This window comes from Impatiens glandulifera, chromosome 4 (assembly GCF_907164915.1).
Source record: "Impatiens glandulifera chromosome 4, dImpGla2.1, whole genome shotgun sequence".
In the NCBI taxonomy this organism is placed as follows: domain Eukaryota; kingdom Viridiplantae; phylum Streptophyta; class Magnoliopsida; order Ericales; family Balsaminaceae; genus Impatiens; species Impatiens glandulifera.
In genome coordinates, this window is record NC_061865.1 from 9358850 (window position 1) to 9383849 (window position 25000).

General features: G+C 30.5%; 1 protein-coding gene across 4 annotated transcripts; it reads right to left on the minus strand.

Annotated features, from left to right (window-relative positions):
• Positions 1 to 8807: 8807 nt before the first annotated feature.
• On the minus strand, positions 8808 to 18226 carry LOC124937040. Of its 4 annotated transcripts, none has more exons than XM_047477555.1 (7): positions 18127 to 18226; positions 17708 to 17887; positions 16420 to 16836; positions 16070 to 16156; positions 15901 to 15978; positions 10398 to 10453; positions 8808 to 9366 (listed from the first exon to the last, which is right to left on the minus strand). In XM_047477555.1, exons 1-5 carry the CDS (start codon positions 18194 to 18196, stop codon positions 15917 to 15919), a joined length of 816 nt encoding a protein of 271 aa, XP_047333511.1. In that variant the 5' UTR covers positions 18197 to 18226; the 3' UTR covers positions 8808 to 9366; positions 10398 to 10453; positions 15901 to 15916. The 4 variants fall into 4 exon arrangements, with proteins under 4 accessions (XP_047333511.1, XP_047333508.1, XP_047333510.1 ...); XM_047477552.1 differs by having other exon boundaries at positions 10323 to 10453; XM_047477554.1 differs by lacking the exon at positions 8808 to 9366 and adding an exon at positions 9991 to 10063.
• Between the last annotated feature and the right edge of the window lie 6774 nt (positions 18227 to 25000).

A 25000-nucleotide genomic window follows, 5' to 3' on the forward strand; every position in this document is an offset into this window, starting at 1 on the left:
TTGATGAAAAAAAGTGAAGAAGAGAATGATGCGGCAATTTCATACGAAAAAAGTGATCTCGATCTTGATGAAAAAAATGGACAATGAATTTATATTATGTTTTGAACTTTTTCTAGTTTAAGAATAGATGTTTTTTATGTTTTGAACTTATATTTTTTTTTGATAAAGTTACTATTCCCCTTTTTAATTGTTATATTTTTTTTCAATTATGATTGTGTTATTTAAACATAGAAATTTTTTATAAACCTTCAAATAAACATTGTCCAATTTGGTATTATTTGCACATAATTTAGAGGGTAAATTTAATTGAAGCCATACAAATATTACCATAAAATATTGCTTTCTTGTTTAAGAGAAATTGAGTTGTATCAATCAACGAACATATAAGGGCGAACATATAACGAATATATAAGGGTGGATGAAGATTGATCAAACAATGGTAAGAGATCCACTAGTATTAAGAGCTTAAATCTTTTCTATTTTAACTGTTTGTCATAATTTCTTTTAGTCCTTAAACTCTTTTATTTTGTTATTTTGGTCATTGTGTTGTTAGGCCATATCATTCGTATTTTGTAACAGAATTAGGACAATATTCGCTAAGGGAATATTGCTAAGAGGATTGTGATATAGCTTAGAGCTTTGCTCAGTAAATTTATGAAATGAACAAGCACTGGCTCTCTTTTATTTTTCTCTCACAAATCTCACGTTACCTTCGTCTTTTCATGTGAAAAGTGACTCTTCTTAACTTAACTTTCATTAGTATCAAACTATCAATTGATATTAAAGTCGTCGATTCTCACGATGGTCGAAACCATACATTAGTCGGACATTGATAGATTCAATTTCCTACGTTGGAGCAACAATCTCAGGGTCTCATCTCAAAGTAAATAATTAAACCTCTCAACGTGAGCCAGAAGCGGTTATACATTGTAAGAACCATCTCAAAGTGAAGAGATCCCAAGGACGCCTTCGGCATCCAGGGGTTGCGGACCGACCATATAACTCTGTTTAATAAGTGAAAGCGTGAAGTGAGAGCTTTCACAAAGGTTAGCGAAGAAGCAAATTTCCTCCAATCCATCCCCATCTTGCTCTAGAAGAGAGATGAAGTGCAAAAATGGATGAAAGGCAATGTAGGTTCTATTGTAGAATAACTAAACATATTGGCAAGTAAAAATGGAGCTGATCACCTAGATGAGTCAGCAGGTTCGTCCCGAAATGCACCACTAAGGGATAAGCCTTATGTTCCACCCACTCGCTTGATGAAAGTGGATTTCCCAAGTTCGATGGAACGGATGTAAAAGGTTGACTGATTTCAGAAGAATAGTTCTTTCGTGTGAACAAAACTGCAGACGTAACAAAGGTATATTGCGCCCATTCATTTCTCTAGGGATGCTCGGACGTGGTACGGATCTTACCTGCAATCAAGAAACCCAATGATAGCTCTCACCTGGATAAGTTTTAAGAACTCGTTACTCCAACAATTTGGTCCATCTATAATCTATTTACAATACACCAATCAACATGTTGATGAATCTGAAACAAATAAATATTGTTCTGAGGAATATAATGATGTACATGGATATTTCTCAAAAACTTATTCATATGTTAGAGAAATATGTTTTATATTGCTATTTAAGTAGATTAAGAGGAAAAATCTCAAATGTTGTTAAATGGTTACATCCTGAGTCCTTAAATGCAGCTCTGACAGTAGCTAAAGTGCATGAAGCCACTTATAAAGAATTATGGACAAGAGGTCATTTATACAACACTCATCCACCTCTTTTATCTACTCCCAATCTCCCAAAATCCAACTGGACTAATAATCATAAACCCCACCAGCCAACTCTTAACTACACCTCGCATTTTACCCAGAATGGTATATGCAACAGATAAATTCGAAAAAACTTGATGATCAAAGGAAAAAGGCCTTTGTTATACATGTGATGAGAAGTATGATGTTATCACAAATGTAAAGCTAAGTTGTTTATGATTGCACTAAATGATGTAGGGAAATGTGAGAAATTTTTACCGAAATATAGTGAAGGTCTTACTAGTTCCAAACCACCAACGATTGATCCTATGTTTCTATCCATGCTTTGTCAAGATCCAAAAACTATCATACCTTGAGTATTTCTAATAAGATTGAACTACTATTTGTTATAATTCTCATAGATACATGTAGTACCCATAACTTAATCAATTCTAAAATCCTTAATAACATTAATCACCCTATTTTACCTACGCAATCCTTAACTGTAAAAGTGATAGATGATTTTAACTTAATAAGTGAGGGGCATTGTAAGAATCTTAACTGGACTATGAAAGACGAGGAATATATAGTTGATATGCGGGTACTGGATATGACAAGTTATGATGTAGTCATGGGCATCGAATGACTTATCATGATTGGTTCTTCTTGTTGAGACTTTGAGGAATTGAAGCTCTCCTTTAATCGAGAAGGTGAAACCCAATTCCGATAGAGCATTAATCAAACATATATCAATATTATCGAATGAGATAACTTATCAAAGATGCTGAAAAAGGTAAAAAGTTGTTTTTGTTCAGCAAAAATTCACAAGAAAAGAAAGTATGATTCAATTCTTTGTCATTTCAACTGTGAGTCTTCATGAAGAACTAAAAGATTTGACTCACATACTTTTGACATATAAAGACTTATTCCGGAAACCAGTGGGACTACCTCCCGTATGGGCTCTTGATCATCAAATCCACCTTAAGGAGAGTACTCAGCCAATATGTTTGAGATCCTATAGGTATCCTGCCATTCAAAAGGGGGAAATTGAGATCATGGTAAATGATAGGCTAGATAAATAAATAATACAACATAATCATAGTCATTCGCATCACCAGTGGTCCTAGTGCGGAAAAAGATCTTTTATGGAGACTATGCATCGATTATAGACAACTAAATTCAGCTACAATTCAGGATAAATTTCTCATACCAATCAAAGTTTGGACCTTTTTGTTTTATGGAGCAAATCAAAGAAGTGACATACCGATTGGAATTGAGATATGATGCAAAGATACATAATGTCTTTCACATCTCTTAGCTGAAGAAATGCATGGGCACGCCGAGTAGGGTGGAAGAAATTCCAAGTTTGAGCATGATTGATGGGATTCCGAAAGACATTTGAGATGAAAGAGAAGTGATCATGGAAGAGGGTCGTCGTCATGTGCTGATTAAATGGTCAAATCGCAGAGAAAAGAAGAATTTATGGAAAAATACAAAAGCACTGATTTTTCAACACTCGGAGACTAATCTGGCTTGAGGAAATAAGAAGAAACGTTATGTTCAAGGACGCCGAAGTTTTAAAAAAAATGGGTATTGATACACAGGTGAATGAAGATTGATCAAACGATGATTAGAGATCCACGTGGAAGCACTAAGAGCTTACATATTTTCTATTTTAAATGTGTCTTAATTTCTTTTACTCTCTGAACTCTTTTAATTTGTTATTTTGGTCATTGTGTTAACGAAATGATTTGGGGAGGAAAATTGAGTAAGAGAATGTGGAAGGGAATGACGTGGCGCAATCTGATTGACAGAAAAAATCAAATAATTTCTCTTTTTTCTCCCACTTTTTCCTTTTTCCAACCATTGAGGTGATGTCACATTATTCCCTCTTTTATTACCTCCCACTATGACTCCTCATTGTGTTATTAGGCCACATCATTAGTAATATGTAACAAAAAATTAAAGCAATATTCGTTAAGAAGATTGTTATTTAGCTTAGAAAATCTCTGCTCATTAAGTTTATGGAATGAACAAGCACCATCTCCCTTTTGTTTTTCATTCATATATTTGTGTTACATTATCAGGTTACCTCTTTTTAACTCTTATTTGTATTTAAAAAGTTAAAATTAGTTATATAATAATATTAAGTATTTTTATAGATTAATTTCAAACCGTATATATAATTAGTTAAGAAAATACATATATATATTTTAAGATTATTTATGTAAAATGATATAATTGAGAGTTTTTTTAAGCTTAACGACAAAAACATTAAAAAATTGAAAGAAAAAAAAAACATTTAAAAAAAAGCACAGCACAAAATAGTTCATCAATGGTCAAACCAAAAGAACAAATTAACGAGCACGAAAATCTTCAAGAAGATCAATGAATTCTCAAAATGCAACTGGTTACCCAATTAAACCTCCCTGATTGTCATAATAATATAATTGTGAATTAAACGCATAAGTTGATAATGATCGATGGATGTTTTAGGATTTTTATCAAGCCAAATGTTCCACCATAAAATAAAATGAATAATATTTGTTTAAGTTATAGATATAAATACATCATTATTTTGAAAAATTATAAATTGAGTTAGTTGATTGAATTATTATAATTTTTCATAATTTCAAAAAAGAAAATGGTGGGGGAGGAAGAAGGTTTTCACTAACCATGCATATAATGGTTAAATAGTGAAATTCTAAAAATGATAAACTTTGCAAAAATATCTTTTCGGCCTACAAAATGTCTGTTTTTCTCCGTGAGCGCCGCATTATATGTATTACGCGCGAGGAACATTATAACATATTACGTGTGAGGTGAATTATAATGCCCATCACGCATAATATGTAATGCACCTCACGCGTAATACACATGGAGTGTGTAACTACACGCGCAAACTCTAATATATTCACATCACGCATAATATGTTATAATACCCAACACTCATTTTTATAAGAGCCTCATAGGGCAAGACGAACATTTTGCATGCTGAAAAGGTCATTTTTATAAAGTTTATCAAGCGTGTGTCATTTTTAAAATTTCATCCATTATCAGTCTTTTGTCAAATTTCCCCTTATTATATTTAATAGAGCCATATGATATGAATTAAAAAAAAAACCATATGATATGAAATTAAAGAATGGAAATACTGAACAAATGTAAAAAAGAAAGTAAATCTTGGTAAGTATATGGAATCTTCAAAAAATAGTATTTAAAATAATTTACCATTCCAGTAAATGAAAAATAAGTAGCTCCCACTTATGTGATTCATAATTATTATTAGAAAATTATAAAAGTAACCCATTTATAAACATTGTCCCATATTTTTCTGAAAATTTTACTGAAAATTTTACAAGTTACCTGTTATCATAAAGGACATTCAGATATTTCAAAAGGTTTCAGCTGTTCTGTAAAACATAGTATAGTGGAAATTTATGTGGAAATATAGTATGAACTAGCAATCAATTATTAGCATAAAAGGAAATTTTGTTCGCTGCAATGTCGTGTTCAAATTTCCTACTGCCATAGATTTCACCAAAGAAATCTCCCATGTTATATAATCTTACAGGTTTTAACTCAAATATCTAGTTTATCGGCATTTTGAAAAACACAATACAGTTCAATTTTAATACAAGAGATTTTATCTAGTGAATTTTCATGAATTGAGCTTAGCAATAATGAAGACATTGAAAGTTTTAAAAAACATATTCACTAAGGCAAATAACGCAGCGGAATTTTCTAACTTTTCGCCCTTGTGCGGCCTGTTTTGCACACCAAAACAGTCAGCCCAACGCCGAGGTTAGTTTCTCGCACAGAAAATAACCAGCAATCTCACAACACAATCAAGAAGTATGCGAGAAAGTAAAGACACAGAATTACGGGTAAATGCCCAACTTTATAATCTATTCACTCACAAATATCGATTACAAAGAAGACTATAAATTCTAAGGCTGCACACAAAATGACACTCTCTAATTGTGGGTATTTTTGTACCAAAACTTAACTAACACGTCTTGTGCAGCTCAAGATCTATTTATAGCCCTAAAGAATAACAATGGGAAATCTAGAGACTCAGGCAACAAGCCCTTGGCCAAATCGTGGCTGAAAAAGTCATCCAAGATTTGGCCCTCCGAAATTATAGGGTCTTGACCGGGCCCTCCCGAAATACTCGGTCGTGGCTGAGACTTATTATATCTTTGACCTAGCGCTGCGCCTCTCTTCAGTCACCCAGTGGGTCGGGGCGAGTACTGGTCCAAAACCGGCCCAATGTCCGACCCATGGTCGAGGCTTGACCCATGTACAATGATCCGGCCCCTGTCTGAAGCGCTCAGTCCTCGGTCTGCTTTTCCCCTCGGTCGGATGCTTCCTTCTCCACATTTTTCCCACCCAGGTCGCACGCACACGACCGAGTATTTCGGGAGGACCCGGTCAAGACCCTATAATTTCGGAGGGCCAAGTCTTTGATGACTTTTTCAGCCACGACTTGGCCAAGGGCTTGCTGTCTAAGTCTCTAGGTTTCCCATTGTTAATCTTTAGGGCTATAAATAGATCTTGAGCTGCACAAGACGAGTTAGTTAAATTTTGGTAGAAAAATACCCACAACTAGAGAGTGTCATTTTGTGTGCAGCCTTGAGAATTTATAGCCTTCTTTGTAATCGATATTTGTGAGTAAATAGATTATACTGTTGGGCATTTGCCCCTAATTCTGTGTCTTTACTTTCTCGCATATTTCTTGATTCTTGATGATTGATGCTTGATGGCTTGATACATCTGTGTAAAAAATAACAAATACATGGTCTAGAACTTTACAACATAAGTTTAGGAAAAGAATCAAGATATTTAGACTTTGTAATATAATTGTATTTTTTCAGGGCTCATTACAACTTCCCTAAATGACTCTTCTACACGAGCCTTTTGCTACATTTGTAAATATTAGGGTAGGTGGAATGGTTGTAAATAGTTATAGTTAATAGTAACATTTAACAAAGTAAGTTTTTTATGCTACAGAACTTACTTTATTATTAGTTGTGTTCATGAATGAGAAATGACACTTGGAAAAGATAAAAGTGTGCTTTGATTGTATTTTCATAAGCAAACAAAGGGTTAATAAATCTAAGTTTTTACATATGTAAGCAAAAGGTCTGATAGATGTTAGATAGGTTGGAAAGAAGTCAATGATTTTGCACTATGGAAGATCATTACTTTGGCGAGAGTAAAAAATGGTTTTCAACTTGCATTTACCTCAAGTAAGTTCTCTATGAGATATATTTGTTTATGAAAAGGTACCTAAATATCAAGTAGGTGCAACTTGAGGTGTTTTGTCTTTATTCTTTCTTGAAGTGTGGAAGATGGCAACCTCCCCAAAGGCAATTAGGTTGGTTAATATGTCAGCTATTTCTTTGAAAGAATTCTTCTCAACCTGGACATTTATCAAATAGAAAATCAAAGAAAGAAAAAGGCAATTTGAGGTGCTTTATTTTTTACCATTCTTGGGTGCCTTTGGTTGGAGAGAAATGAAAGGTCTCAATTGAGAAAGGTTGTTGCATTCAAGAACTCAAACCCTTCTTTATACATATTTTGATTATTAGTCATTTAAAGAAGGTACCAAATCTTATAATGTCACACTAAAGAGTTTACATAGGTAACTATAACCAAATAATAAAATAGTATAATGAACTAAGTACACACATTATTGGTCGACTTTTAAACAATAAAATCACTATTACATTAAGTAAAAAATATTTACTGAAATAATCTATTTCCGAAACAGAATGCTGCCTCCAAAAGAATAATTTAGGTGAGAATAGAAGATAAGAAGAAGAATTTTGGACTCAATGAGCCAACTCGTGGATTTTCTGTGTTTCTCAATTTAACTCGCAATTTTAAAACAATGCTTCACTCTAGCCAAGTATATTTGGCAAGGAATTCAGATAGACCTAATCCAATCAACTGTTGGTGTTTTAAGTCTTCATTTACTTGGTGTTCTAAAATGGCTAGCAATACAACTTAAGGTAGGATGACTATCCACTTCTACTAAGATTGAACTTAATAGGAACAAGGGAACTTAATGGCAACAATTAGAATGAAATATTTTCATTTTATATCAACTATCTCCAACTGAACCAGACTATACATATCTAGCCTCTATTTGTGTCTGTTTCTAGAGAAAAATAAATGATGGTTTCAATTTGACACTTGAAGTTGTAAACAGTGATAGTTACTAAGATACAATACTTCCCAGAAAACCCTTTGGTGACTCAATTATTCTATTCCTCACAATAGTGTCCTAGTCTGAAAATTACAACTCCTCAAATCAACTTAAGGTGTTATAAACGGGAATCGAACCTGTGACATTTGATCTCTAAAGCACTACCCTAATGATGTTATAAGATCTTGCACATTCACTACACCATCAAACCAATTTATAGACTTACTTCAACTTAGCCAAACTTACTCCAAATCTGTACAAATAAAAATAAAAATTCATTAAGGAATGTTTCAAATTCAATTAATATAAATAAGAAGTTGTTGGGAGAGCTTGGTCCCCTTTTGGGGGTCTCTGCAGCAAGATTACAAAAAGAAATTAGCAGTGTTTGATCGAAAAAGATACCGTATAGGTTGACATTTCAATCAATCAATTCCGAAGTTTATCATGGGTAACCTCTTCGGATATTGTACCCAATCTTCTATTATCTGCATATAAATTAGAGGGTAAAAGAAATTTGTTCCATCAAGCGCGTGATTTTATTTGAAGCCACAACAAACAAATGGCACAAACATTACCATGTCATTCCACTTGTAATTTTGGATTCAAGAAGTTGTTTGAACCAGCTGCCAAGAATAAGATCCAGACCAACATTCTAATATTTATGTCAGGACAATGGAATGTCAACTTGGAGTTATTTAAGATAAGTTACAATTTTCCACAAGGCACAAGTTAAAAAAGACAATACTTTTCACGTTAAATAGGCCTTACAATATTTAATGGAACCACTTTATATGAAATCACACAAGGAAAGAATGGAAAAGATGAATGCAAAAATACAAAAAGTAACATTTAAGCAAATATATGAAGACACATTGATTCAACTCAATTTAATTCAGTTCATCATTGGCATGAGGATTTCAGAAGATGATATATAAAAAAATAATGGAGAAAAAGGTGAAATGGGTATAACCAGAACCGAGAAATAATTGGCGTTTAAATCTGATAGACTGAAGCTTCTTGGAATCTGCCCCCGACTCTCATAAGCATCATCAGCCCCCAATAAGGTATTATTGTTAACTGATTGTGAGTTGCGACTCTGACTCAACGCTATCGTAGGATGAAACAAGCATTTCTCCAGCTGCATGTCTGGTATCAAGAACATCGCCATTAGGTCCAAACATGCAAGGGAAACCATTTATATGATCATAATTCCCAGCACCAATCCCATGTTGGATGAAGATTTAATCCTTCTATCATAATCGGAGATATAAACAGTCCCTTATATATGCACTGATGATGACCCGTCATTTGAATATAAGGAATAGTTTAAAGGCTGGTGCTTCTCCTGTCAGCAATGCAGATCCTGTGTAGTCTTGATCATAGCCTGCTGGATTTTGGCTGACTGTCAATAGGCAAACCCAAGTGAGCAATGGATTGAAGATCTTGACATGAAAATTTAGATTGGAAAAGATAAAATAATAACAATTACTCTTTCTTATGAGTGACTAACTTCTAGGATCCATGTTAAACTTAAAGCTAAATTTAAGTACTGACTACTAGCATCCGCCAAAAATATTTGTCCAAGAGTTTTGTTAGGTACCAACCCAGAGATCTAGGTATTTGTCCAAGAGTTTGTTTAGGTACCAGCCCAGAGATCTAGGTTTGTAGAAGAAATGAAGGTGAGACTAAGAATGTCATAAGCCTGAGAAATAATCCTGATTCAAAATATTTCTATTAGAAGTTGAATCCTCTCTTAATCCAAATGAGTTATTTATGAGAAATTAATTTGCAAACAATGCAAAATAACATATAAAAAAATTGAAGTAACTTAGTATGGACCAATTTACAAAAATTAAAATCTCAATGGTGAAGATTCAATAATCATGTAATTTCTTAAAAAAACAAACTCATTTGAGTTCCATAACAATGAGTAGTGAAGTAGAGCAAGCCGGGCGAACCAATCAAACAGTATCGAAAGAATCTTTACCGAATATTCTAAGTGGTATTGAAAAATTTACTTGCTCGAAGGTTGGTAAGCAACGCCGAAAAAGATTTTGCCCAATTGAGTGCATGTCTATATATGGCCAAAATAGTGAAACCTATACAAATAATAAGAGGATACATGTAAGAAGACCTCCACATGGAGCATCAATTTCAACTTATAAGTGACGAAAAAGTGGAAAAAACATGAGGAGAAAATTACAATGAAGGGTCAGTAGATTTATAATCCAGAACAGTTTCCCATTATCATAACAACATCCCAGTTAGAAATCACAAACCAATAGATAGTAACAATCTTCATATTATATACCATAAGTATCATAAATTGTTTTCAAATATTATTAACAAGATCCATACCTAGAAAAATCAAAACCTGATGTTAACCACCGCCCATCTTTAAAAATTATTACCTAATCAATGGCATAAAATTACCCATATAAGATAATGTAGTCACCAGACCATCGAGCTTACTCAAATTTTCTCTAAATCTGCAAAAAGAAAGTAATAAAAAAAGAGCAAACATTAAGAAATATCTCAAATTCAACAATTATAAATATGAAATTGTTGGGAGAGCTTTCTTCCCTTTTGGGGGTCTTTGTGGGCTAGATTATGCGAGACAGTTATAGTAAAAATTGAAGAACTCAGCAGAGTGCAGGATCGGAAAATGCCAAAGTTATAATAGCTCAATCTTTCAGACATTGTGTCCAACCTTCTATTATTTGCATATAAAACAAGTTTATCCCACAACAACAGGGTGCAGGTCGAGTACTAGTATGTACATGTCTTTTAAACTCAAATTACTAGTTTAATGAACTTCTAACAAGTAGCCCCAATGTTGTGTGCAAGATGCACAATTCATTATTTAACATAGATATCCAATGCACGTATTATATGGATATGGTAAAAAAATAATACCTACTTTCTAGCATCCGCCAAAAATATCTGTCAAGAGTTACATCTTACATGTCTTTGTTGATCAAGAACAGACTAAAACTATTTTATTAAGTTGGACTATATATTAGACTACTAAGTTGCATATCATTTTCAGAAATGAAGTCTGAAAATATACATTTCAGGTCTTGATAAAAAAAAATGGTAACAGGGTTAACACATAGATAATAGCCTATTACCCCACGAACTCTTTCAATTACTTGATGTTGAATTGCAATGCTTTTTTTTATCATTAGATGCTACTCCTCAAGAGATAGTGTGTCCCAAGTAATCTATCTCAGAACACCAAACTAACATTTTCTGTGTTTGAGCCAAAAGCTATTTTGCTGGAGTATCTTGAAGACACTTTACGTGTTTCAGGTGAGATTCTCAATTCAGGTTATTGATAAAAATATAATAAAAAACACTCACACGAATATTCTTAATAAAAGTTTAAACAGAGCGGTCATGATGTCTTGGAAGGCAGACGACCCATTTATCAGTTGAAAGAGTATCACCAAAAAATTGTAGTGACCCACGTGCGTTTTGGCTTTCATTTTGTGAACGTCTGATTGTGCATCCTGATCTGGTGGTAACCTGAGCGTAAATCCAGTTAAGTGAACAGTTGTCTGTCAAATAGCTCATCAAGGAGTTTCTCAGTCACATAAGGGATCGACTCTGTCTTATAACGTGATTGTGAAGACGAAACAGGAGAAAATCACTCGGTTCTTCGAAAAGGTCTGCATAGGATTTTAGAGAATGATACAGAGGATAAAATCTTAGAGATAACAATTAACCCCTCCAATCCGAGGCCAATAGAACATCCATTTGAAGAGCTGGGATTGAAGAGTCACATGTAAGGACAATTTTTGCGATGTGGCAGTTGCCAAAATTGGGCTCTATGCCAATGATACAAAGTATAATAAGTGTTTGGACATTAAGAGATTAGATTGAGAAAAGATAAAGAAGATATTCAATAGATGAGAGCTAGAATGCCTATGAGCTAAGGAAGAAGGGAAATATCAACAGTATAATCAATCATAACGATATTTAAGGGAAATATATTAATTAAAATGAAGCTAAAAGATATTACACGTGTCTCCTTCTTAGTAGTCCAGCTATAAGCATATAAAACAACATTACGCAGACTCCCATGTGACACATCTGACTCTCTAGCGCCTCTTTAACACCAAACACCCTTCAAGCGAATGCTCTACTAATCATCAGAAGGAGGAGCCAATTGTTGTCTCTAGGGTTTTATCCTCCTTTGTATTTGATTGATTGATGTTAGCTAGGCTGAAAAGAAGTTAATGATTTTGCACTATGAAAGATTGTTACTTTAGTGCAAAGTAAGAATTGGTTTTCAACTTTCTGTTCTTGAGCCGTACTAAAAGTTTGACGAGATATGACAAGTGGGTGCACTTATGATGTCAATTCGAGAAAAATCTCATCTACATATGCTTCTTTTGTCCTTATTCTCTTTAAAAGTGTGGAAGATAGCAACCTAAAAGTCAATAGGTTGGTTAATATAAACAATTTCATAGAAGGAATTCTTCTTAACTTGAATATTATCAAACAGAAAATCAAAGAAGGAAAAAGGCAATTCCAGGCGTCTATTTTTTTTACCATACTTTGATGTCTTTGGTTGGAGAGATTTTTTTTATTGAAAAATGTCAACTTTCTTTAAACAAAAAGAATGCAAGAAGCGTTCAATAGAAAACAATTGGAGGGAGGAAAAAAAAAACAAAAAGACAGAACAAATCAAGAGATAAAACAAGGGGCTAGATGCCGATAAGGGTAAAAAAATTCTCATCATGTGCAAAAACCTCTCTTTCGAATAGAGGCAAACGCATGGAGCATAAACTCTTTTAATCTTTCAGTGCCATAACTCCTCTCTTGGAATGTTCCTCTGTTATTTTTTTTCAAATCGTCCACCACCAGATGAGGGGATGGACTTTCCGTTGTCATCAATATTATTGCTCTTGCACCAACTGATCCATTTCTCACAGAAGTTAGTAACTTTGGGAGGAGGCACATCCATTGAATGTTGAGCAAGTTCCGTAAGTGGGCCCACGTGTCTCTTGCAAGAACGTAGTGGAGAAGGATGTGATTGATGACTCCTCCCGCAAATACAACACCTACTAACTAGGTGCATCCCCTTCTTTTGAAGCTTAACAGTAGTGAGAACCCTCCGTGAAGTGCTTCCCAAGCAAAATGGGATATCGTAGTAGGGGTTTTAGTTTTCCACACATCTTTCCAGGGAAAATGTGTTAGGACCCCATGAAGAGTTGTGTGATAGATGGTGCTAGCCTTGAAATCAGGGGATCCTTTCAGAATAAACTTGTCACCCGTCTCTAAATTGATGCGAATGTGTGCAAGCGAGTCAATAAGTCTAGATAGTCATCCCTCTTCTTCGTGAGAGAGTCTGTGTTGAAAGGGGATCTTCCAATCAAGATTTCCAGAGATGAGTCTAAAGCAGACCGCTACTATTACTTTTTTTTATTGACGAGTATCCCTACAAAAATCATATCCAATTTTCCAGTTGGAAGCGAATGGTCGCTCCAAAGGTCGATTTTTTTTTACTGTTACCCACCAAGAAGATTAAAGGGGATGAAGAGTCTCCCACGATTTCATAATGCGTCCCCACATACTTCTTCCCGGTATGATCTCTCTGAAAGAGGCATCCATTCGTGGTCGCGAAGACCATACTTGGAAATCAGTGCATTTTTTCCAAAGACTGTCAATTTCGTAGGTAAACCTCCGCCACCATTTACTAAGGAGGGAGGTGTTGAAGAGAAAGATGTTCTTTATTCCAAGCTGGTTTGGATGGAGAGAAATGAAAGGATCTTTAATGAAAAAGGTCATCGCATCCAAGAGACTTTGAGGGAAATCCAAATATATGATGAGAACTCAAACCCTTCTTCATATGTAGGAGATTGATGGTTTTCCCCCTTTTGTAATGTTTCTTTTAATCTTTTAAAAGGTCTAACTCAAGAGTTTACATTAAATATTATGTCATTGTAAAACAACATAATAAAATGGTAAAATAATACACGCATTAATTCTGATAACTTTTAAACACAAAATCACTATAAAATTCAGTAAAAGATATTTACTGACATAATATATTTCCTAGACACAATTTTGCATCCAAAAATAAGTTAGGGAGAATAGAAGATAAGGAATGGAAAATTTACTCACTGAGTCAACTCACGGATTTTCTATGTTTTTTAGTTGAAATGTCAACTTTTTATTGAAATTAAGATTGGAACGCAAGAAACATTCCTAAACACTTTGCAGAAAACAAAAGGGTGTGAAGAAAGAAAAATACAATAAAGTTAGATTCCGAGAAGCTCGAAATAGTCTAATCCGATGCACATCCCTTTCTTGATTAATGCGAAAATTTGAAGAATAAAACATTTAATCATACCGCCCCGAAACTATTTTCTTGGAAATTTCTCATATTTCGTTCTTTCCATAAAATCCACCACATAATAAGTGAGATGCACTTCCATTCATTTCTAATAACCCCTCTCGAATTTTTCCCAAAAAAATAACCCCTCTCGAACATCTTGAGATCCATAGTCCTCAAAAGTCCCTAATGTTAATATTAGGAGGCATGGCTCATGGATGATTGATGACGTTATGAAGGAGGCCATGAGACAATGAAGGAGAATATGATTGACCGTTTCTTCGGTTGGAAGACAGAGACTGCATGGGAAAATTCTTTTCTTTTATGCTTGTCAAGAGTAATAATTCCTTCATGTAGTCTCTCATGCAAAGAAAGAAATTTTGGACGGAATCTTTGGATTCAAAAGCTCCTTCCAAAGATCGTGCTCATCAACGGGATAGAGGCGTTATAAATGTAACTCGACTGGAATTTAGAGGATCCCTTCAAGGCGAAATTCTCCCACGGATTTTCTATGTTTATTCAAGTTAACTCGTGATTTTAAAACGATTTTCACTCTGGACAAGTATATTTGGCTGGGAATTCAGATAGACAAATCAACTGTTGGTGTTTCTAGTCTTCATTTATTTGGTGTTCTAGAATGTCTAGCAAAACCACTAGAACTTAGTGGAAACAACTAGAATGAAATATTCCTATAGTGTTTTAGACAATTTAGGTTCTCTTAAATTTATATCTATCTCTGACTAACCTGAGCAAGCCATTTCTCTTAGATGAGACCAAGCCTGGCTCAAACAAACAAAAAATATTTTCAAGATTTAAAACTCGCGAAAAATGGATCTTTTGAGTTAACTATACTAATTTCAACACATTTCTCGAACTATACCAGTTTACAAAAATAATGCCACTTCTAAAGGAGAAGGTAAATATAAGAATTCAAAGATTTTGAATGTGATAATTAACTTTATGCACATGACATAAACTCATCAGTGATGAATCATCACACGAGTAAGAGGCAAGCACTCTTTGTAAGGATTTGGAATGAAGATTTTAGGGAATGATTGAACTTTATTTAGATGATGACACTTGAGCCGTATACAACTGGATATTTTAAAATTATACTTTTTTGTTATTCTTCAAGAAACAATTGGGAAGAACATTATGAGAAAATTACATACTTGGATATTTTTAAATTACACTTTTTGTTATTCTTCAAGAAACAATTGGGAAGAACATTTTGAGAAAATTACATTTAAGAGTTAGTATACTCATAACCCAATTTAGAAAGATAGACCATGTCCTTTAAATGTTGACATGAATAATTTCAATTATCCTCAAAATATCATCCAAGTCCGAAAATCACAAACCAGTAGATAGAAAGAATCTTCCTACAAATATCTTCTTACCATAAGTATCATAAAACAGTCATAAATAATACTAGAAGATCCATCTCTAGAAATAATCAAGGCCATTAAGGAATGTCTCAAATTCAATTGTTATAAATAAGAAAATGTTGGGAAAGCTTTACCCGTCTCTGTAATCTAGAATATGCAAGATAGTTGTTGAAAAGGAAAAAGAATGTTGGATCAGAAAAGATACCGTCTTGGTCCATCAGTCAGTTACCACCAAAGTCATCATAGTTCCACTCTTTGGATATTGTGTCAAAGCTTCTATTATCTGTGTTTAGATTAGAAGATAAAAAAGATTTACCCCATCAACAATATGATTTTAATTGAAGACACAAAAAACAAATGCCACAAAACATTACCTTGTTGTTCTACTTGATACTGAGGATTCAAGAAGTTGTCTGAACCAGTTGTTAAGAAAGGAGATTCAGGGTAACTTTCCAATATATCTGCCAGGAAAATGGAAGTATTAACATACAATTATTTAAGATGAGTTAATATTTTTCACAAGTTAGAAAAAAATAAAATTTATTATTCACTTAACCATCTATCTAGCATCCAGATGCATAGAACAATTCTAATAGGTCGTGTAACATTTTATGGCACAATATCATATAAAATTAAAGAAGGAAAGAAAAAATGATCAAAGAGAAGTAACATTGATAAAACAAAGTTTAATGGAGAGAATCGTGAAAAAGGTTAAGACCAGAACCTTGAAAAAAATCGGCTGTAAAGTCAGACAGACTTGAGCTTCTTGGAATCATTCCCGGGATCTCATAAGAAGCACCGGTCGCTAAGAGGGTATTATTAATCGGCTGTGAAACATGCATATCTCCAGCAACATGGCGGGCATCAAGAACATTGCCATTAGGTACAAATGTGTCTAAATTCATTATCTCTCCATTCATTCCTTGCACCAATCCCTCATTTGAGCTCTGACCCATTAGCATGTTGGATGAACCGAATAGCATGCTGGATGAAACATTAATGTTTCTAGCATTATTAGATGCATCAACCGGAGCTTGCATACATGGATGCACGGATGATGACCCGCCATTTGAATATCCCAAAGGCTGGTGCATATATTCTGACTGCAATGCACATCCTGTGTAGGCTTGACCATTAAATGCTGAATCAAATAGGTGGAATGTTAGAATGTGCATGTCATTTAAATTCCAATTACAAGTTTAATAAACTTCTATAAACAAGTAGGTCCAAATCCCAATGCTGTGTGTATGATATTGTTTAAAATATAAGTATGTAATGATGGTAAAGTGGACAAATATACGTAGAGGTTCCTGAACTATATTCAGAGTTTTATAAATAAGATTTAGTTCTAATTTCAAAATTAAATACATTAGAATTAGTTGTTAGACATTATAAACACCATTTTGTACACATTTTTAGATATGAATTTTTTTTGAATAAAAATTTCAGTTGAGTTTATTTTCTTCTTCGTTTCATTCTTATTAGCTTCTAGTAAATTAGACTAGAAGCTAATAAGAATGAAACGAGGAAGAATATAAACTCAACTGAAATTCTTATTCAAAAATATTTGATACCCAAATATGTGTACAAAGTGGTATTTATAGCATAGTGTCTAACAACTAATTTTAATGTATTTAAATGTTTGAAATTACAACTATATTTTATTTAAAAAACTATGCATATAGTTTAGATATCTCTACGGATATTGTCCTCTTTACCATAGTTACATACGCATAATTCATTTATTTTTTTCAAAAATATATAATTCAGATACTTTATGGATGCGGTGGGAAAAGAATTATACTTTCTAGTATCAGGCAAAAATACCTAATAACATATATTTCTCAAAAAAAAATCACCTTTCCATAAATCATTCAGATATGTAATCAAATATCTAGCTTGTCATCTTGTGAAAAGCACAGATTCATTTTGAATACAAAAGATTCCATCTAGTGAAAGCAAGCACCTTTGAGCATGGGAAGTGAACAATGAAGAAGGAAATAATTTCTTACTTGGTGGAATATGAGATCCATTGGACATGTGAACAGCAGTAGGTCCAGCTGATAGTTGGGTCGTTAACTCCACTTGCCTCTCTAGCAACCTATTGAATTTTATTATTTGATCCCTCACAATTAGCCGCAGATGATAGGCCTTAAAAAATGCTGGGTTGTCCCCTTCAAGCTTTTTCCACGCTGAACATATACAAGTAGTTACATTCATAAAGTAGCATAGCAACAATAAAATACAATATTAAAACTTTTATTATTTCTAACATCTTATCACAAGAGACAATAAGTGTATGAGAAATAAACACTTCCTATAAAGGTATACATGGATTTATTTATCAACAAGATTCAATAAAGCAATTGCATTTCAGGAAATGCACATGTAAAGAAAATTAAAAAATATGAAGGAAAAAATAACAAATTACCAAGTTCAGTAAATGCGGGATTGATTTTGGCCTTAACGAATAGCGCATTCTTAACCTCATATAAATTCATGTGCCGTTGGAGACACTGTTCTATATAATTTTGAACCTAAAACCAAATGTAGAACAACAATCATAAGTTATCACCAATGACAATCATTAATATATACTGTGAACAACATAAAATGCATGCAATTAGAAGTTTTAAAGATACATTTGACATCAAATATGACAACCTAAGTAAAAATGCAGCTCTTTTAAACAATATTTCACCACATTTTGATATAAGATTCCTGTCTATTTATCTTTTACAGATATAACACCATATAAGATTACAGCTACACCTAACAACATCATGCGTCTTATCAGACAGTAAGAAAGTAAAGAAGAAAATAAATCAACCACTTACAAGATATACATCTTCATATGAGATTTTGTTACCCCCTCTATTAATCATGTTCCTGTTTAAACTGAAATAAAAGTTGGGACATATGTTAACAACAACTTATATATCATGTTGCAACAAGTAATAGAGAGACTGCACCATATCCTACAGAACTACTGTAACTTAATACATGTTAGCTGATATAAAACCTGTTAAAGCAAAACCAAAGCTATAAGCTACACTATTAGCATAAACATTACACCATAAACATGCATCATCAAGTCAAAAATATATAATTAATAAACTGGAGAAAATAAGGAAACAGACATATTAGAAAGATGAATATCCTAAAACTTCCTTTCCTGCATTTTTATACCTTTTGTGTATTCTTTCCAGAGCTTCATCAGAAAAATGACAACCTCAATTTCATTCAGTTGTTAAATGACAGCTAAATCATTGAAAGAATTCTTCTCAACATCAATATCACTTAAAAACTCGAAAGGATAAAGCAAATCTAGCTTCCTTAGAGTGGATTCTTCTAACAAGATGTATATAATGAATCAGCTTATAGATATACAGAAACAAATCGGATTTCTTACCGGATAAAGTGATTGAAGCACAGAAAAGAAGAAGGATATCAGTTGCACTGCCGCCGATACAGCTTATCAGAACTGAAGTAACAAGTGAAGCTTCTGATCGCTGCAGACTGAACCAACAATGAAGTCGCCGTCGATTTCCGACTGGAAAATCGTGCCGCCGAATGAGAAAGCGCCGCAGACGACTGAACCAACAGCAGATAAGAAAAGTGGAGAGAGAAGGGTTTCAATTGGCGGCTCAATATTTAAATTAGGAAGATAGAAGTTCTATTTTATGTCCTAAACTTTTACAACATTTTTAATTAGAAATCAAACTTAATTATATATATATATATATATATATATATATATATATATATATATATATATATATATATATATATATATATATATATATATATATATAAAAAGTTGATTTCAACCATTTTTGGAAAATGATATTTATTTTATTTAGATATATTGTATTTTTGATATATTTATTAAGAGAAATGATTGGGAGAGAAAATAAGAAAAGAAATGATATGCGGGGTAATTTAGTCGGCCAGAAAAATAATAAAAAATTTCTATTTTTACTCTATGCTCTTTATCATTTTATCTTCCTTTATTAAAATATTATTACATGAGAATCATAACATTGTTTCATTACACACCTGCATTAGGCTTATATTCATAGGGCTCCATTAAATATGTGAAATATTTTTTTTAATTCTAAGTTAATTTTTAAACTTTTATTTTTTTATACATTTTAGAGTAGGTTAAATAAAAAAAAAATTGATGTTTATTCAAATAAATGAATTAATGTAAGTAATTTGTAAATATAATTTTTTTTATAATGATATTTTTTTATTATTATTATTTAATTAATTTTATACTTCATAATTTTTTTTAAATAATTAATATATAAAAATAATTAATTATATATATAAATAATAAGATTTATTATTATAAAATAAGATTTTACAAATTTACAATTCTTTGAAGTAAATTCTTATTTTGACATTATTATATTATTTTAATATATATTTTCTTAATTCTGAAGTCAGCTGGACAATCTTGTACTTGAATTAGACTTGAAAACAATTTATAAATCAGAATCTGAAACATAGGTTCAAAAGATGTCACTAATTTTGAACTAGTGTACATCACAAAAGAAATATTTATAATATTTTTTTCTTGATTCTAGAACAAAATAGTAAAATAATTTTGTAAACTAAATATATAAGTTCACATTGATGCACGGCTCACCTGATGTAAGTTCAACAAGTTCTTGGACTAAGGCAGCCCATTTCCTATGGCAGCCACTTGTTAAAAATATTAAGATACTTAAATAAATTTATTATAATTTTAAATATAAAATGATTTAAGATTAAAGGTTTAAATCTCACCCCAAAAAAAATATTAATTTTTTTAACTAAACTTAGGACAATAAAAATATATCGATTTTTTTATTACCGTGGTTGGGGCAACCCAAAACTCATGACCGGATCAAATATTAATTGGTTTTTAAGTATTTGCACTCATTTCTTAGAAACATGAAAAACAATATTTGAATATAATTTTGTTTGGAATTTAATTCCTAAGTTAATATAGTTTATTATTAAAATTTATTTTTTCACATTTAACAATTATAATTTATTATTTATATTTAAAGTTTACATCCTAAATTTAATTATTTATATATATTAAATTATTATTTTATAAATTTAATTATTTATATTTTAATTTAAAACATTATTTTATATAAAAAAATTGAAAAAAAATTATAATATTAATAAATGAGAATAATTTAAACATAACAAAATTATTACAAAAACATAGTGTCTAAAGCACTTTCAGACACACAAAACACAATTAGATTAATAATTTGGGGAACAATAATGAAAAATAAACAAAAAAAAAATATTTATCAACGAACAAAAAAAATATTTATCAACGAACAAAAATAACTTAAAATTTAATGAAAACAGAGATTCCCAAAAAGATCAATGCGTTTACCGAACACTATAACGCCTTGAACTCTATCGGCTATCTATTTTTATATTATCTTTAAATTTTAATATTTCTTTTATTCCCATATTTGTTTTAAAAAATATTTTTTAATATTTTAAATAAATCGGGAATTGACTTTTGGATTATAGAGTCGCCACTTAATTTTTCTATAAATTAGGAAAATATTTTACGTAATTAAACACATTTTAAATATTTTTTTTCGGTTCAGGACTTAATTGACGATTGTTATGTCAATCAAATTTAGATGGTTTTGGGTTTGTCAAGATATTTTCTAATTGATGATTGTTATGTCAATGAGATCTTGATGATTTTAGTTTGTTAATATATTTTGTAATTGACGATTATTATGTCAATCAAATCTTAATGGTTTTTTAGCTTGTCAAGATTTTTTTTAGTTGACGATTTTCATTTCAATCAAATGTGGATGGTTTTGGTTTGTCAAGATATTTCTTAATTGACGACTCATATGTTAATCAAATCTTGATGGTTTAGGTTTGTCAAAATATTTCCCAATTGATAACTTTTTTTAAACGCTGGGTTCCGCTTCTTATTTAGAGTGCGAATAATTCCCACGAGTTAAACACATATATCTTAAACCATATAAAATATATATATATAAAACAACATGTTCAAAATTTTTTTGAAATGTTGTTATATATATTTAATATATAATCATATAAAATAATTAAAATAAATTTATTTAAATATCTTACAAATGTAAATACATAGTGAAGTTTGCTTCACTTTTATCAGCGCTGCAAATATTGAGCTGTAAATATGTAAATACACAGGTAAAGCTTGCTTCACTGGGTAGTACTTTTTTTTTTACAAACTTATATGAAAGCATAAATACTTTTACATTAACGTATAAATGTTTTTACATAAATGTGTTATTAGTTTTACATTAACATTTATATATATTTAATATATAATTATATAAAATATAAAATAATTTAAATAATTTCTTTTAAATATTTACAAATAAATTTTAAAATATTTTGTTTTACAAATTCATTTATATATATTACAACAAATTTTGAACATGTTGTTTTATATATATATTTAATATATAATCATATAAAATAATTAAAGTAAATTCATTTAAATATCTTACAAATGTAAATACGTATTGAAGTTTGTTTCACTTCTATCAGCGCTGCAAATATTGAGTGAAGCAAGCTTCACCAGGTAGTGCTTGTTTCACTCATTTGAGCGTTGTAAATACTCAGGGGTTGTGCTTGTTTTATTTATTTTTTATTTTTTTGCAGACTTATATGAAAGCATAAAATTTTTTACATGAACGTATAAATGTTTTTACATAAATGTGTTATTAGTTTTACATGAACATTTATATATATTTAATATATAATTATATAAAATATAAAATAATTTAAATAATTTTTTTAAATATCTTACAAATAAATTTTAAAATATTTTGTTTTACAAATTTATTTAAATATATTACAAAAATATTTGAACATGTTGTTTTATATATATATTTAATATATAATTATATAAAATAATTAAAATAAATCCATTAAAATATCTTACAAATGTAAATATCTAGTAAAATTGATTCACTTCTATCAGCGCTGCAAATATTGAGTGAAACAAGTTTAACAGGTAGTGATTGTTTCACTCATTTGAGCGCTATAAATACCCAGGTGAAACTTGTTTTACCGGGTAGTGCTTGTTTTTTTTTTTATTCTTAAGCAGACTTACATGAAGGCATACATGTTTTACATAAATGTGTGAGTGGTTTTACATGAACATTTATATATATTTAATATATAATTATATAAAATATAAAATAATTTAAATATTTTTTTTAAATATCTTAAAAATAAATTTTAAAATATTACAAAAAAAAAAATGAATATTTTGTTTTACAAATTCATTTAAATATATTTACAAAATAATATAAATATCTTTCAAAAATAATTAAAAATATGTTTTTATATGTATATATTTAATATATAATTATATTAATTTTTAAATAATTTGTCAAAATATATTTTAATAATATTGAATATATAGATATATACATTACAAAATAATTTGTACAAATTCATTTGAATATATCACAATTATAAAATATAATTATAATCATTCATAAAAATTAATTTAAATATTTCAAATTAAATGATTTATGATTATTATTTTAAATAGATCTTGAAATAAAATTATATTAATTCATAATTATTATTTTATATATTAGAAATAAAATTATATGAACTATTATTTAATCATTTAAATAAATTTATAAATATAATTTATAAATCGGAGTCAAGTGAAGTTCGCTTCACTCAATAGTGAATATATGTCAATTAGTTTTACATGGACAACCTCATGTAAAAGTCTTTTCAATGGTCATGTAAAACAGAGTGAAGAGAAAGAAGCTTTACTTCTTTCTACTTCTATTGAACTCGGAATGAAATACGAGTTCCGGGTTCTCTCTCTTCCTTTTAACCTAGTTTTAATTTATTAATATAATAATGTTGTCGAGTTTTGATTGGTCCGCAACTAAGAACACCCAATTCGGTAGCAGAAGATCTGATCTGCTTGGGATCTCCAATAATTTTAGAGACACTTAAACTAATAAGTTATGTGCAAATTTTGTTTGCTATTTTGGGATATCTCTGAAGCCTAATTTTGATGAATTTTACTCCCACTTATCTATTATTTCATTTAAATTTATAGTAATGCATTTGGAGATCAAAGAGTTGATAGAAGTTAATTAACTTTTAAAATCAAATCATTGATTTTTTTTTAAAATTTCTCCCTATTTTTCATTAAAATTTGTGAAAGGGTTAAAATATTTTTTTTTGTTCAATCACACACATATAGTGTGAGTCAGTATTTTTTATTCATATCGTATACCATATCAATAATTTTTGTATAGAAAAATTCATACATTTATCTTACCTTATTTCGGTACGGTGTTCAATATTATACCATTTATACCAAAAAAAATATAAAAAAAAACAAAAAAAAACTCATTGAATAGATTTACAACATAAATGTTACACAAAATTAAAAATTAAAAATATTTATCATAAAATAAAATATTTTTTTTATAATTTAACATTTTTAAAAACTAACAAATATTAAAAATTAAATTTAGTTAAAAAAAATTAAATTATCCAGAACAAACATAAGTATAGTCTTTAAGTTAGACTAAAATAAGAACGAGAGATTTAAAATTATTTGATTTTTTTTTGTTGTAAATTAATTATATAATTTAAGTTAGATAATAATAATAATAATAAATATTAGTTAATTTAGACTTAACTAATAAAAATATCTCGCTCTTTTTAATTTATTCATTTTTTTATTAAGTAATTCAAGTTCATCACAAGCATGATAATTTCCTAAGTTGAATTCATTTTTTTTTTAACCAATCATTTGTGCACTATTTTAGGCATAAATTACTTTTAAAAAGATCAACCATCATTTTACCTAAACTAAAAACAAACTCTTGAACAACTATTGAAGATGAGATTGTAAAAATATCTTTAACAATAATTGAAAGGATTGATGCTTAGTTTCACTCATTTCAATCGCTCTAAAAGATTGAAAGTTTGGTTGAATCTTTTTACAACCTTATAATCTATCTTTTTACAGCCTTATAGTCTAGAGATGACATATATTGAATAATATTACCGTATAATTATATTTTAATTTAATTTAAAAAAATTATATTTTTATAATTAAATTAATGTTAAATCTATTTATTTTCTTATAAATATTATATATACATATATTAATTTATAAATACTATTTCGGTAAAATTTTAAAAATCTCAATACCTTTACCGTATAAATAATTTCGGTATCGGTATCATATCTTACATTTTTTTCAGTATACCTTAAAAATCAATATTTTC

Coding starts and splice junctions, on each gene's coding strand:
- LOC124937040 (XM_047477555.1), bottom strand. CDS start 18,196: ATGAATTTATATGAGGTTAAGAATGCGCTATTCGTTAAGGCCAAAATC. Junction 16,157..16,419: donor TACAGCCGATTTTTTTCAAG/GTTCTGGTCTTA, acceptor TTTTCCTGGCAG/ATATATTGGAAAGTTACCCT. Junction 15,979..16,069: donor GTATCAAGTAGAACAACAAG/GTAATGTTTTGT, acceptor ATCTAAACACAG/ATAATAGAAGCTTTGACACA.